The 14,603-nt window shown below is 43.5% G+C and overlaps 2 protein-coding genes and 1 non-coding gene across 3 annotated transcripts; 1 reads left to right on the forward strand and 2 right to left on the reverse strand.

Moving 5' to 3' along the window:
• Positions 1-245: 245 nt before the first annotated feature.
• On the reverse strand, positions 246-8,222 carry LOC123190853 (DNA polymerase I A, chloroplastic). Its single transcript, XM_044603586.1, has 12 exons — positions 7,847-8,222; positions 6,176-7,109; positions 5,573-5,770; positions 4,545-5,212; positions 3,864-4,287; positions 3,632-3,727; positions 2,922-3,014; positions 2,646-2,840; positions 1,802-1,894; positions 1,277-1,489; positions 1,107-1,196; positions 246-808 (listed from the first exon to the last, which is right to left on the reverse strand). Exons 1-12 carry the CDS (start codon positions 7,966-7,968, stop codon positions 647-649), a joined length of 3,288 nt encoding a protein of 1,095 aa, XP_044459521.1. The 5' UTR covers positions 7,969-8,222; the 3' UTR covers positions 246-646.
• A 3,738-nt stretch (positions 8,223-11,960) lies between these two features.
• Positions 11,961-12,896, reverse strand: LOC123186415 (uncharacterized). The gene is made up of 2 exons (XM_044598182.1): positions 12,566-12,896; positions 11,961-12,480 (listed from the first exon to the last, which is right to left on the reverse strand). Exons 1-2 carry the CDS (start codon positions 12,858-12,860, stop codon positions 12,203-12,205), a joined length of 573 nt encoding a protein of 190 aa, XP_044454117.1. The 5' UTR covers positions 12,861-12,896; the 3' UTR covers positions 11,961-12,202.
• An 897-nt stretch (positions 12,897-13,793) lies between these two features.
• Positions 13,794-13,865, forward strand: TRNAW-CCA (transfer RNA tryptophan (anticodon CCA)). Its single transcript has one exon. It is a non-coding gene; the product is annotated as a tRNA-Trp (tRNA).
• The last annotated feature ends 738 nt before the right edge of the window (positions 13,866-14,603 follow it).

Consider the following 14,603-nt stretch of genomic DNA (forward strand, 5'->3'; position numbering starts at 1 on the left):
AACTATTAACTGGCATTCACCTGAATTTTCAAATTCCATCGTCTGTATCTACCATCCCAACACCAGTCAAGTTTAAGAAAGAACTGAATGTGACATAACACATATCTACCATCCCGACACCGGTCAAGTTTAAGAAAGAACTGAAGAGGGAGAGTTACCATGTTCAAACATGATTCACTTGCTGCACAGCTAGTTGGATCTGGCAATTGCCATGAAAAAATATGAAATCCTAGAGGGAAAGCTCATCATGAACAGCGTTTCTTGATTGATCAGAACAAAGTCATATCGCCATGATCGTGTCCACATCACCAGAATATGTCATCTAACCTAATAATACATTAGCACACTGAAGGAATCTTATACACAAAATGCATGCCAATCTTAACTACAATCCCTCTAGCTCGATTCAGAGTTCCTACTAGAAAGGGTGTGGGAATCCAGCTATCCAGCCTAAGTGGTAGTTACAATGCCTTCGCTGCTAATCTCACTTTTCTGCTGCCATGGCAGGATGAGCCTTATGCATGCCCTGCTCGTAGGCAGCAGTTGACGCCAGCTCAAGGACCAAAATTGGCTGGAGTATGTGCGCATCTGGGGCGCAACTACACCATGTTGGGGAGTCGACGGAGGGGGTAACGACGCTGGGAGTCTACTTGGCCGCATACCAGTTCTGTGCACATTTTGCATCAACAGCGAGGTCAACCGACAGGATGTTGGTGCCGTAGAAGGGCTTAGACATGCACTCAACCACTATTGCCTTGGCCACGTCAGCCGACTCCGAAGGTCCTTCCAGTATCACCTCATCGTGCACCTGAAAGATGTATCTGTCAATTCTAGATGTTGCATTTGAGAAGAAGAAAAAAACAGCTGCCAGATAAGAGGCAAGAACTGGAAGTAGGTGCGGCATGTTCTCGCAGTCAACCAATCTTGAGAACAGACACCTATTTTGAGATCATCAAATGCATCCCGGTTTGAGTAGACAAAATGCCAACAGTGAAGTGGCATAGGCATAACATATACCATACATATTATTATGTTTAGTATCAAAGGAAAACAAAACTGATGAAAACCCTCCAGTACTATGAAAGTTCATGCATTATTATATATACCTGCAACAGGAGGGTCCAACCGAGCTCCTTAAGACGGGTATTCCTTTCTATCTCAATCATTGCACACATCGCAACATCTGCTGCACTGCCCTGTGATGTTAAATAAAATACAATTTCAGTTAATTCAAGCTTGAATTTTTTTTTTAATTTGCAATCTAGACAGTACTTACCTGTACAGGAGCATTGATGGCAGCACGCTCAATGTGCTTCCATTGTTTAGAGGATACAGAAGCAATGTTGGGGAAACGGCGCGATCGCCCAAGCAAAGTATAAACTTCAGACTTCTCATATGCTAAATCTTTCTGTTCCCTTTGCCATGACTTAACTTCTTTTCTGTCGCTGTACCAGAGATCCAGTGTATCATCTGCTTCCCTTTTTGATACCTGCAAAGGCAGTGACAGATAAAAACTTGCACAATACCCTTAGGAAAGCTACAAGGAAAAGACCACGGTTCTGTTCCATTAATGAGAGATAATTTATAGCTGCATTATGTTAATGAGATAACTATTAAAGTCGTTGAAAATGTGAGGAGTTTCAACAGTGAATCTACTGAACATGACTAGTCACTATTTAAGGTCTCTGGTTTGGTCAGTATGAAATATGAACCCAGTAGCCTAAGGCTCTAATAAGCTGGTGCATGAACTGAAGTTTAATTTCTTGCTATTAACTGAGAGGTATGTTTGTCAAATATGTACCTTCCAATCCCGAGCAAGCCCAGCAGCTGTTTTTCCGTATGCAATGGAGAAATTGAGCATCTTAGCTTTCCTCCTCTCAGCACCAAATGCATCCTAAATCACAAGACATCAAACTCTGTTCAAATCCAGACAAGTAGTCCAAGCCTTACACTTTCTGTATCCAGAATTCCAGATCCATAGAAATGACACAACATTAAATAGAGCATCGTGTGAACTGAAACAGATTCAAGTTAAACACAGTTTGAGGTATTCAATTTAAGATACAATGCAAAAAGAAGAAAAGGAGGTGCAAAACAGATGCTACATAAAACACCATCTATTTGTAACAAAAACTAAAGCTGAATTCGGGCTCCAAACAGATGTCACACTTGTACAGCCCCCAAAAAGGGAAAGTGAAAAAAGCATCGAACGATGAGTGTAAGACAGAGACATGACATCTAAAAACAAAGCAATCATTAAGAGTGTTCACATAGATGTACATCAACTTAATATTAATAGGAATTGAGCAATCACAAAATATAAATCCTAAAGGTGATGCTAATTATAGTAAAATCCAAGGGAAATGAGTTATGGATTCTGATTCTCCATTGGAGGAGGGTAATCAGACTGCTACTGAATGATGGGAAAGTGAAAGAGGGAAGGAAAACAAATAAAAATATAGATGCCTGATAATAATTAATCTTAAGATAAGAGAACAGTCCGCTTTTCAATCGTGAATTCTAGCAAAAGTTTACTTTCCAGGCTTGAAAACATTTCTAGACAGTTTTGAAGTTAGCGTTGAAAAGTGAACTTTTTTTTAATGCTAGCACTGTAACTTCTAGAAATATTATTGAAACTGGAGTACCTTCAACAATGGCACGGGGGGTTTCTCTTGACCAGGTTGAGGATCCCACTCAAGAAGTACTCTCTTTTCTTCAACAGCCTCACGAATATGCTGGTACATATTCATAGCTGTCCTGGAATGGAAGTCACCGCCAGCTTTGAAGGCATCTAACATACTTCTACAATTAGCAAGATGTGCCAGGATCCTGAGCTCCAGCTACAGGGAACAGAAGTATGTCTTTTTAACTGGATCAGTTTAAAAACGTTTGGTAATCTTTTTTGAGTGATCCTAGCATACCTGACCATAATCAGCAACAATAAGAGAGTTCCCCGGAGCTGCAACAAAAGCTTGGCGGATTTTGTACCGATCCTTTTCAAGTGCAGGTTGATTCTGACGTGAAGGAATTATCAAGAGTTCAGTAAGTTATTTGGTTGATCTATTGTAAATAGTACCAACATCTACAATAGCTGCCCCAGCATTTACAGCATCTAAAACCATCTCTTAGATATGGCTCAAATGATGCAACATGATCAGCTTACACGTGCTTACTTTTGATACAGCTCAGTTAATTAATAAAAAGGGCCGAATGACCACATAGCTAGCTTGATTGGGTAGTTCTATTTAGCAAGTCATAGTTACTTCAGGGGTGCCTGAATGGACGCGCTAATCATCATGAAAAAAATTCTCTAAACAATTGTAGCAGGTGTAAACTTCAAATATGTGCATGGTCATCCATCTGCATATCAGACCTCGGTAGTTACCAACATCACAACTTTGCTAACCTTGCAGTGCTCGTTCAATAGCGCCCATTGGAGTATCAGAAACTGACACAATTTGAACTACACAGCCATACATGAACTATAACTATCACATATTGAGGCCCTATTGTAAATATGCAGATAGACTGTAAATATTCAGACTAAGTCTTGACCTCGAGAATGACATTATATAACACAGCCACACAGGCATGCAAAAACTCCCCTGGCGAAAATGCAAAAGACAGTAACCTGTAAATTTGGCGCCCTCGCTGACAAACGTCCAGTTTCGGTGTTGATATTTAAGGAACAGTGGATCCTCCCCTCCTTGCAGGATATACGATTTCCCTGTGCGAACAAGATATTTATCATTAACAACCAGACAGACAAGATGACAGTAGCCACTAGAACGAAACTGGCACATATTGTCACTGAAGAGGGACAACTACAGCAATCCACATTACGATAAGTGGAGCCACCTCACCTGTAAGGGAAGAATAAAGTTTGATATCAAGGAATCAATAGAGCAGATCTCGCAGAGAGCTGCAATGGCATAACATGCTTCCTTTCCTTCCTTTCCACCTCCAAATGCTTTGTATGCGGTGCCATACGAGGTAGAGTCTTCTACGTCATCCACAGAAATTTCTGAATCACTGACATATTCATCATCCTCTGCATCCTCCGTTGTGTAAAGATCAGTTTTCAGTTTCCCAGCCAAACTTCTCAAAGCATCCCCACTGACTGAAGGCCAGCCACTTGCAGTGAATACCTCAGGTTTTAGACCTTCCACAATACTGCAAATTTCAATTGTGCGATACTTTGGAGCCTTCTTGCCCTCTGTGACTGTGTTGACATCATTTGGGACTTTCAAAGCCCTACTCTTTGGCAAAAATTCACCAGGGTTGCGTCTGCAGAATGATTTAGTAAGAACAAGGGTTGCATGCAAAAAAAAAGTCTAGTGGCCCATACCTAATCGGAGTTCAAACACATGTGAGATGATAAACATGTCTACATGAATAAATTGACTAAATAATGGGTCAGTGCCTACTTTAACTACGTCCTGACAAAGATCCTTATGTCAGATATTTGCAGAGAATCATGGCATTATTTACACATCAAAAACAAATATATCAACAAAGAGACGAGAACAGGGTAATGGTTGTACCTATTTTCTATGCCACCAAAGAAGAGTTGGCGAATCTGGGTATCACTATTAACATTCATGTACTTTGCATCAGGGCAATATTTAGATGCCCATTTCTGAAATTTATCTGCAGCTACTTTTCGCTGTGCAACAGCAACTTTTTCAATCTCTGACAGGTAAGCACGGTCAACAAGCATTCCAGCTGTTTCCATTTTTACAAGAATAGCGCCAAAAGGACGCCAGTACTCCTCATAGAAATCATACAATGAACCTCTGGGGCAACCATCAAAAGTCCAGTGCTTCTTTTCAAGCTTACTTTTCAAGCTTTCATAAAGCCTCAAGGTACTCATTGAATCTAAAGAAGAATAGCTGATCCACAGCTCTCTATCCTCTCTTTGCAAAACCTCAACGGACTCTATGGTAGTAATTTTTCCTTCGGAGCCATCTTTTTTAATCTTTTTCCTGCCAAAGATGGTTTTCATTGATCTCTTTCCAATCTTTTGTAGTTCCTTTGGGACCACACCCATGACTCTGCTATCATTTGTGAGTCCTTCGAGTGAATATCCTCCATCAAGTCTTCTCGAAGAGTCCCAAAGCCGTGCGAGATGCATTGTATCGGCATGAAATCCAGCAACTTTGATTCCATAGTTCTCAATTACGTGTTTATCGAAACTATAGTTGTGCCATACCTAGATGAGGAAAACGAGATGTTTGCTTCAGAAAACTCAAGAAGAAGCTAAAAATGTAGATGTGCAATCACATAAGTTCATAGAAGTAGTAAGGTTAGCTACAAACAATAAAAGAAAGTAACATCAGTCTAGAGTGAGGCAGCACATTTAATATTCAACAAAATGATCTGTGCATTTAGCTTAAACAGCTGATCGTGAGGCAATCACACATTTCCACAACTAGTTCTGTAATTGCCAACTTGCGATAATAATCTTCTTATTTTCTCCATTTGTAAAGCATTAGGCGTATAAAAGGAGAGCAAACAAGCCCAAATGCATCTCCTTGCACCAGAAAAAAAAAAGCAAGCAAGAAAGATGCACCTTCCGTATCGCTGAATCTTCAAAAAAGGGAACAAACTCCATGAGGACATCCCTTTCGCCATCCAGTACATCCACCCAAATGCATGTTTTACCATTTCCAAAATCAGCTTCAGCATCAGAGCTGGCAGAATAGATGCTAAAGCATGTAACATCTCCATGGCCAACTGGTGTCTCTTGTTTAACATCAATATTTGACACCTGCATAGCATTGTGCTCTCATGAATTATGATGCTAGCTAGAAACCAGGATGCGTCAAAATGCAAGAACTTTTAATATAGCTCAGTTTCTTGTACTATTGTATATCATTGAATCAAGGAGACCAGGGACCGACTAATGCCGTTTATGATTAATGAGGACACCTATGACTTTTGCCTTTTGTTTGGCGTGGATAGTGAGAACTAAGAAGTAGCATAACTGCATCTGAAATATCTGGTGTGGGGTGTGGAATCATATGCAGAACCATGACACCACATAGTAAAGGGATGCAGTTTCAGGTAAAACTAGTATCTAGTGTCCAGTTGAAAATGTTAATATTAGGCAACAAGTAATTACAGATAAACGTGAACATAACCAATGTAGTCACGAGTGGTTTTTGTGCTTTACCTCTGTGTCACATGCATGAATAAAGCTCTTGTACTTTGTGGTAAGTAGCTGAACAACACTCCTAGCTGATTCGACAGTGTCGACCACAAGAACTTTGTCGTAGATGGTAGCAAGAGCCTTCCGTGCCTCTTTAGCCTCCTCGGACAAGGGGGCTTTAGCTGGAGGAGGCTGTAACACTGTCTTGGCTATGCATTCATGCTCAGCTTCATTATAGCCATCCATAGCCAAGTCATTAAACTGAGGGCTCTTCTTGACTTTACGAATCTTAGGGCTCTTTTTGACTTTACCAGTATTTAGCAGAGAATCATCAATCTCGGAGCCATTAGGCCAATGCATCTCCACCTCAGAGTCACTTGGCCTGTTTGGCAGTTTGATGTCACCATTAACCACAGTTTTGGCTGTGCATTCAAGCTCAACTTCATCATAACCATCGGCCTTGCCATCAAACTGCAGGCCCTTTTTGACTTGATGAATATTTGGCAGAGAAGCATCAATTTTGGAACCATTAGGCCATTGGATTTCCACTTCGGAGCCACTAGACCTGTTTAGCGGTTTGATGTCATAATTAACAGCACTGGTCAGTGCTGACACGTCACCTGCAGTGGGACTCGTCACATGATGCTTTGCCAGTTCCATATTGGCGTGCCTATTTGCAAGAGAATTAGGAGCCATTCTTTCTCTTACACTGTACAATGAAGACTGATTGGAGGTCTTGCAATCTTCCAAGGGATCATGATGAAGATTTCCTGACCGCAGAGCGTAACCATTATAAACATTGTTCATGACAGCATTGGTGGTTTTGATAGAACATATCCTCTTGCTCTCCTCTTTCCATTCTTGCGCACTGCTTTGCACGTTGAAGTTGAGATATACTCCAGGCCTGAAGGCGCTATTGTCATTTATTCCAAGGCCAGAACTGTGAGAGTATCCCTGCCTGCCAGTCATAATCATTTCTGAAGTTAGGGACAGAACACCAAGGCAATGCATGAAACTTAATAGTTCAAATGTCAGTCCCAAAGGAGAAGATCCAACAGTTCAAATAGCTCAAACGTCACCCCAGGGGCGACAGATGCAATGTAATAGTTCGGTTAAAACCTATACAGATTACAAAAACTATGTACAGCAAGGAGTACCAAATGCTAGCTCACTGTTCTCCTCTGGGTCGAATGTCAGCCCAGAGGGGAAGATGCAACAGCTCAAATAGCTCAAACGTCACCCCAGGGGGGACAGATGCAATGCAATAGTTCAATTCAAACCGATACAGGCAAGAAAAAAAATATGTACAACAAGGAGCACCAAATTGTAGCTCACTGTGTCGGTCATCTGCGAATGGTTGGTACAGTAAAAAAATAATTAGCGTTAACTCAGAAGATGACACACTACCTTCCAACAGAAACACCACACAACCAGCAATGCATCGCCGTCAGCACCGCCTTCGGCCTAACCTAAAGCAACACCCAGTCCAATCGCCCTAAGCATCGCGTGCTACCCAACAACAAATGTATGATTGACACCCACCACCACGGCACCACATCGCACAAGCATACGGCTAGTAAGCGCGAGCTTTACAGGAATAATTAATTAATTAATTAAGCAGGCAGCGGCGGTAATTTAGAAACAAAAAATGCTACGGGGACAGGGAGGGGCGAGGGCGAGGGCGAGGGGCACTACCTCCTGCCGCCGACGAAGGGCGAGGCGCGGCGGTGGCGGCGGTGGAAGGGGGAGGGCGCCCAGAGGGGCGAGGAGCAGGGGCACCGCCGGAGCTGCGCGGGCACGGGCGCCGGCGCGGCCATGGCGAGGGAGTGGACGAGCCGCCTCAGCCTGCCCCCGCCGCCTCCGCCGAGCCCTCCCGCTCCCCCGCCGCCGCAACCGAAGCCGCAGGGCGCCGTGTTGGGCAACCTCGGCTATGGGCAGGCGGCGGCGCGCGCGAGCATCAACAAGCCGCCGTCCCTTCGGGGCCTGCGAGCAGGAGAGCGGGGTAGCGGCGGCGAGCGAGGGGAGGAGGGAAGGGGGCGGGGGTTTGGGGGCTGGGGGCTGGGCGATAGGGGGGGAGGGGGAGCGCAGGGTTTACGGCCGCGCGAGGGCGGAGGGAATCCACCCCGTATCTGTGGCCGCTGTGGCTGCGAAGCGGGGACAGCGTCAGCGCTAGCGCGGTGTTCTCGGCCCTTTTTTTTTTTCCTTTGCCGCCTCTACGTGCACTGCACACGCTCGCCGCACACAAATATGGCTCCCAATCTTGTTCTTTTCCGTGTGTTGTGCTCTAGATCGAGCCTCGGGGTGTTTGTGTGATGGGCATTGTGGCTTTTTAGAGGGTTTTTAGTGGGTGCGTCGTGGTTTTTTAGGGGGTTTGGTGGGTGCCATTGGATGTTTGGGGCATTAGTTTAGTGGTGGTGGTGGAATGGTGGATGATGGAGTGTGGCATGTTCTTTGGATGGGGGGTATTGGGGTTGATTGGTCATATGTCAATTTTGAATTCGAAAAGATGAATAAAACAACGTTGCATCTCTGGATGGTTGCGTTTCTTAATTCGGATGACACAAGGTTCACCGACAGAATATATATGATGCATATGGCCGGCCCGCTTCAAATTCGGCTTCCTTACTTATTAGGAGTTGTATGACCGGCCGTCTCCAACGCAGCAATCCGTGTGTAAAATGGAATAGTATGGCCACCTCAATTGGATCATGCATGCATATGCATCCTCTCATCTATCTATTTGGAATCCCTTAAACGGGTCTATGAGTGTGACTCGAGCGCGATGTATGTAGGCAATCTAATAAATAGGCGTGTTGTGATATGATGATGGCAGGTTTCTTGCGGCATGGTTGCTCACACTTTCCTTAATTTATTTCAAAATTTGACGAATTTATTCTTTTACTGTCAAGCGTCGTGTCGTGTTATGTTTCGCAACAAAAAGAATGTGTACACCTTTTCTTTTGTGGGGCCAAGAAATATGCTGGTTGTATTGCGTATGATTCGGTAAGATCGGGAATTGACATGTGCAAATGATAGTTAAAGACAATTGTCTATGCATCGGGATTGACTTGAAACGGTGTACCAGTTGTTGGTAGATATATGAGTAGCCCCAAACAGCCACCGCTCTTGCTATAAAACTGTCAACCCTTGTTTTTTGTATAGGATCATGTACCTTTCATTATTTTTTTTGTCCACCAACGATACTTGGTCCACTGACTTCAGTATCAGTAACTTGTGGCCCCACAAGTGCGACTTCCAAATTAGGCCCTTTCGCCGCATTGAAAATGGTCTTTAATGATGGTCCAATGTGATTTAGTAGCATAAGTAGTAGTCAAGTCGACATAGTAATTTGATGGGAAAATGAAAGAATCAGGGAGGAGGATCATTTGAGTTTTTGTTTTTGGTAGCTCAACTGGTTATAGGAGGAAGAGGGGGGAGGGGGGTATCTTAACAACCAAAAAGAAACATAAAAAAGTAAAAAAATTTGGGAAAGTGATATGAATGTGAAAAAATACAAATGAAGAATTACAAGAAAGATCTACTCCCTCCGTTCCGAATTACTTGTCGCGGGCATGGATGTATCTAGATACATCCATTTATGCGACGAGTAATTTGGAACGGAGGGAGTAGTTATCTAGGGTGAAGAAGAACAGAAAGATTAACAAGAATTTCAGAAGAAAAACAGTAACAAAAAAGACTAGTAACATATGAGATTTCTTGTTAAAACGTGTAGTAACTCTATCGATTTCCGTAGTTTTCTAGAATATTTCTGGCTGTTGGGAATATTTCTACATTTTTAAATGATTTAGTGGGTGTGTCGAGGTTTTTTAGAGGCTTTTAGGTGGTTGTGCTTCTTGATCTGGATGATACGAGGCTCACTGGCAAAATATAGGCACTGCATGGCCATTTTTCAAGGAGCTGAGAAGAATTCCTGGTAATGGATTATCGGTTGGTAAGATCAAGAAACAACACCAACAAATGATAACTAGAGAAAAATGTATATGCATCATCGATGACTTGAAATGGCATACCAATGTTGGTAGACATATAAGTAGCACCAAACGGTCATCACTTTCGCTACAAAATGCCAGGCCTTATTCTGATATATGTTATTATTATTTTTGGTCCAACCATACTTGGTCTCTTGGCTTGGCTTGGTGTCAAAACGATATACTCCCTTTCTTCAAATTGAAAGTGTTTTCATAATGACGGTTCAACATAAAAACATTGACGGGGAAATAGAAGATATATATATATATATATATATATATATATATATATATATATATATAGAGAGAGAGAGAGAGAGAGAGAGAGTTTATTATATGGAAATTGATTTTAGAAGGAAAGGGGATGAAAGCTAACAAAGAAAACGAATACAAAAATGAATTTTACAGGAAAAAATATAAAAACTTAAACGGATATTTACAAGGAAATATATAGTGTAATGCGAATAATGAGACATGAAGGGCAATGTAAAGGATAACAGGAAAAAATAACCACAAAAAAACTAACATACACGAGATTATTGTAAAAAGATACTTAGTAATTTTGTACAATTTTGTGGTCTCTAGAGTATTCATGATTGTCATGAATTTACAGAATTCATAATAAATTTACTGGAATTTTATATTTTCCCTAAATTTTAGAGTTTTGTAGTTTTTGTTTTGTTTCAATTTTCTTTATTACTAGCAAACGTTAAATCGGGGAGCTGGCATTATCAAAACTACTTTAAGGGGTCAAATCCAAATGGTTTGACACTTGAGGGACCAATATTTATAGTGTTGAAGTTGAGAGACCAAACTTAGACTTTGCCAATTTTTAAGGGCCAAAATGTACCTTTTCTTCTCATGTATAGAATCAAGCCAGATTATAAATAGTCATGTGCTTATGTACAGCCCACATCAAAAATCCATACATTCTAAGTTTTGAAAGAAAAAATTACTTCATGGGAAGAGTATGGTTTTATGTTAGAAAGGGCATCCTCTATTTTTCCACAACACATGAATCGACAATTATCTTAGCTAAAGTTTGGAGTCCACACCTCACCCCTACAATATTTTTTGTTGGTAAAATGAGCAATTTACCAAATGATTTAATCCACAGAAATGATAGATAAAGCATGACTGTAATAACAGAGAAAGAACAAGTTGTGCAATCTAATAGAGTATGTGCTTCTGAAGTTGTGAATTCAAACTGAACATATCTAAAACAAGAAACTCTAGCAGGCTCTCATTTATAGGCAGGCGGTGAACGGGGAGCGGGCGTGTACGTCTCTCTTATTCTCATGCTTATACATGTGGAAAATAACCTTTCTTATAAGGAGGTCCAACTTATACTTAACTAACAATGTGGGACTAAACATTAATCCCACCTCCTCGTGCATGAATGGGCTCAGTGGGTCTGTAAAAATTATTAGGAATTCTGAAAATGATTATTGGGATGGCCTAAAATGGATCAAATTGCAGCAGTTTTTTGTAAGAAAAAATAGCCCAACGTAGTTTTTCTTTTGCATTGGGTGCAAGTTTTGGGCTTAACCCACCACTAAAGTGTTTTTGGTATTATCCTGCAGATATTTACAGTTAGCAAAAAGAAAAGACTTACATAAAAACATAGAAGACGACAACTATTTTTAGGGTTCATCTTTGTCTGAGTCGATTGATATTTTTTTCATATACATTTCCAAAAAGTGCAACTTAGGTGCGCCAAAGATTTGGTGGATATAAACCGATTCGCATGAGAGGGGGGGGGGGGGGGGGTGGGTGGGTTAGCTAGCTTAAAACCAACAATGAACAAAAGATTTGGTAGATATAACAAGTGTTTCATGTGCTCCAAAAACACTGTTTGAGAAACCGTCTCAGTGCATGGACTAGCCAGCTAGCTAGCCACCGAGTCATAATTTACAAAATGTCATCATATCATCATGGTGATCGAACACCAGCATAAAAATTCCCATATAACTAGATCGGCATATTACTCTGCACCATCTGCATCTGCATCTGCATCAGCCGTGTGTGCGTGCGCGGGGGAAATCATGTGAGCTGGGCTGAGCTAGCTGGAGGGAACGGGGTAGCACTTGCCCTTGCACATGCAGCGGTAGACCATGGGGCAGGGCTCGGCGATGGAGCACTTGAAGCTGATCATCACGCGGTTGCACGGCTTGCAGGCGCCGCACGCGTGCGTGCAGTCCGGCAGGCTCGACCCCGTCCCGTACACCTCCTCCTGCAGGAACCCCGACACATCCTTCTTCTCCTCCGTCTCCGTCGCCGCAGCACCAGGCGCATGCCCCGGCCGTGCACGCTGCACTGCCGGTCTTGCATCAGCATCATCTGCCACCCACCAGATGCAAGTTAGAGTCAGATTCACATGCGAAGAAGATGGCATTGCACGTAGAGATCATGCGGCTGAACTTACCGGGGCCCGGTCTGATGCCATCAGCCGTGGCGGTGAGCAACAAGACGGCCGCGAGGAGCAGAAGAAGGGGATGAGCGCGGTGAACTCGGGCGACAAGACCATGCCTCATCATCATCTTCTCGACACCAAGAGCTCGCGCGCGCGGTGCCAGTGCACGGTGACACTCAAGAGCAGCCTGCTTTGGAGGGCACGGTGCAGCGCGACGTACTCTAGAGCAGGAGCAGGCTGCGGGGGAGTACACGGAGGACGCGCCCCGCGCACATATATATACCGGGGCGGCGTCGGGCGCGGCCATTGATGCACGCAGCGGCAGCCGCGGGGATCTTTGATTGTGCGTCACCTGATCCCCGGCACGCCCACGGCGGCTCGAACTCCATCACACGGATCCAGTGACCCGCTGCCCTGCCTGCCACCGCTGCGCCGGGACAATTTCGCAGGCGGGCGAGGCAGTCAGAGAGAGGGAGAGAGAGACAAGCCATTAAACGGTTCGCCTCCTGGCGCGGATACGCGCAGGCAGGGCCTTCATTAATGGCGCACGGGCATGGCCACGCCGCCACGGCCTCGGCGCGCGGCGGGAAAACCGCCGCGTGCTCGCTCGTTTGAATTTCATTTCACGGCGAGCCTAACTAGCCTGCGTCGACGGCCGGCCCACCGTCGTCGTGATCGCGCGGGAGCCTTGAATGAAGCCGCGCTCATTTACTCTGCTTTCGCCCGCGCCCCCGTCGACGACGCACCGCGCACGCGTGACCCTCATGAGCTCTGCCTGCCGCCCCCTGCGCTCTGAGAGAGACTGTGCGCGCGCGTACGTCTCGACAGGCTTTGGCTACAACTGGAGTGGAACAGGACCTGCTGACGGATTAGTTAATGGTTATCCATCAGTGAGTAGAGAGAGCGAAGTGTTGGCCGACGGGCGATGGTCCCGTGGAATCCACAACATCTAACTGGAGTATGTTATGAGAAAAGCAGGGAATAATCAGGTTCAGTTCTTGGCATGGGGGACGAGAGTGGAAATGGATGCATCTCAGGTTTTCGTGATTTCCCACGCAGAAATCCAACTGACGGCCCCAACTAATCGGCTCGTATACATGGCCATGCCAAAGACCACCGTAGATCATTAGTAATCAGTAGGAGTAAAATACTATATAGTATAGTATTTTCGTGCAGAGAGTGCTGAAGAATGCTTGAAAGCTTATATAAGTTAGGTATAGTACTCAGACCTATACCAATCGGATCCTTGGCGCAATGGTAGCGCGTCTGACTCCAGATCAGAAGGTTGCGTGTTCCATTCACGTATGGTTCAATCCTTGAACAAATCCGGATTTTTATTTTTATGTCTTTACTACTTCAGCAATCTATTAAATTGTTTTCTTCTTACAAGCAACAATCCTGCCATTTCTTAAATTTTACATCAGCAATCTATTAAATTGTTTTTTTCTTACAAGCAACAATCCTGCCATTTCTTAAAACCTGCCATTTCTTAAAACCTGCAAGCGATGCATCCAACTATAAAGAGGTAAGAAACTACAGTTCTAATTTTTATTTATTTTTTGCTTTTCATGGGTGAACCAAATTTGTTTCCTTTTGTACTTCTAATGCTAATCCATGGTAGTTTCCATACGTTTTCTTTATTATGAAAATGCAACATTGTGCTCACATTCATTAGTGTTCTTTTTATGATGATCGGGTGAAGAAAAAAATACCTAGTAACTAAGCTACAAGAAAACCTATACAAATGTGCAACAGCTAACACTAAGTAGTGGTCAAAAGAGCCATGAATAATGGCGGTGGTGGGTGGGGGGTCGAACCATTTAGTCACCTTCATCCCGCATAACGCCATAAAATGGGTTGGAAACCGCTTTAGAGTTGGAAGATTCAAGAGTCGTGCTCTTCCAGTGAGAACCAGGGGATTATCATAACCAGGACACACCACTTCTCTTTCATAGAGTTGGGTAGTAGGTCATTACCATGAATCCACATGGAGAGACCGACATGTGAGAGGGTATCGGAGAGGCTGACATGTGAGAGGTTGTGATGATTG

The sequence above is a fragment of the Triticum aestivum genome, chromosome 2A, assembly GCF_018294505.1.
Source record: "Triticum aestivum cultivar Chinese Spring chromosome 2A, IWGSC CS RefSeq v2.1, whole genome shotgun sequence".
Classification (NCBI taxonomy): Eukaryota; Viridiplantae; Streptophyta; class Magnoliopsida; order Poales; family Poaceae; genus Triticum; species Triticum aestivum.

Excerpts from the sequence above, each read along its gene's own strand:
- LOC123186415 (XM_044598182.1), bottom strand. The coding sequence starts at position 12,860 with ATGGCCGCGCCCGACGCCGCCCCGGTATATATATGTGCGCGGGGCGCG. Across the intron at positions 12,481-12,565 it reads TGGCATCAGACCGGGCCCCG|ATGATGCTGATGCAAGACCG; the intron begins GTAAGTTCAGCC and ends GGTGGGTGGCAG.
- LOC123190853 (XM_044603586.1), bottom strand. The coding sequence starts at position 7,968 with ATGGCCGCGCCGGCGCCCGTGCCCGCGCAGCTCCGGCGGTGCCCCTGC. Across the intron at positions 7,110-7,846 it reads CCCTTCGTCGGCGGCAGGAG|GCAGGGATACTCTCACAGTT; the intron begins GTAGTGCCCCTC and ends TATGACTGGCAG. Across the intron at positions 4,288-4,544 it reads TTTGGTGGCATAGAAAATAG|ACGCAACCCTGGTGAATTTT; the intron begins GTACAACCATTA and ends ATCATTCTGCAG.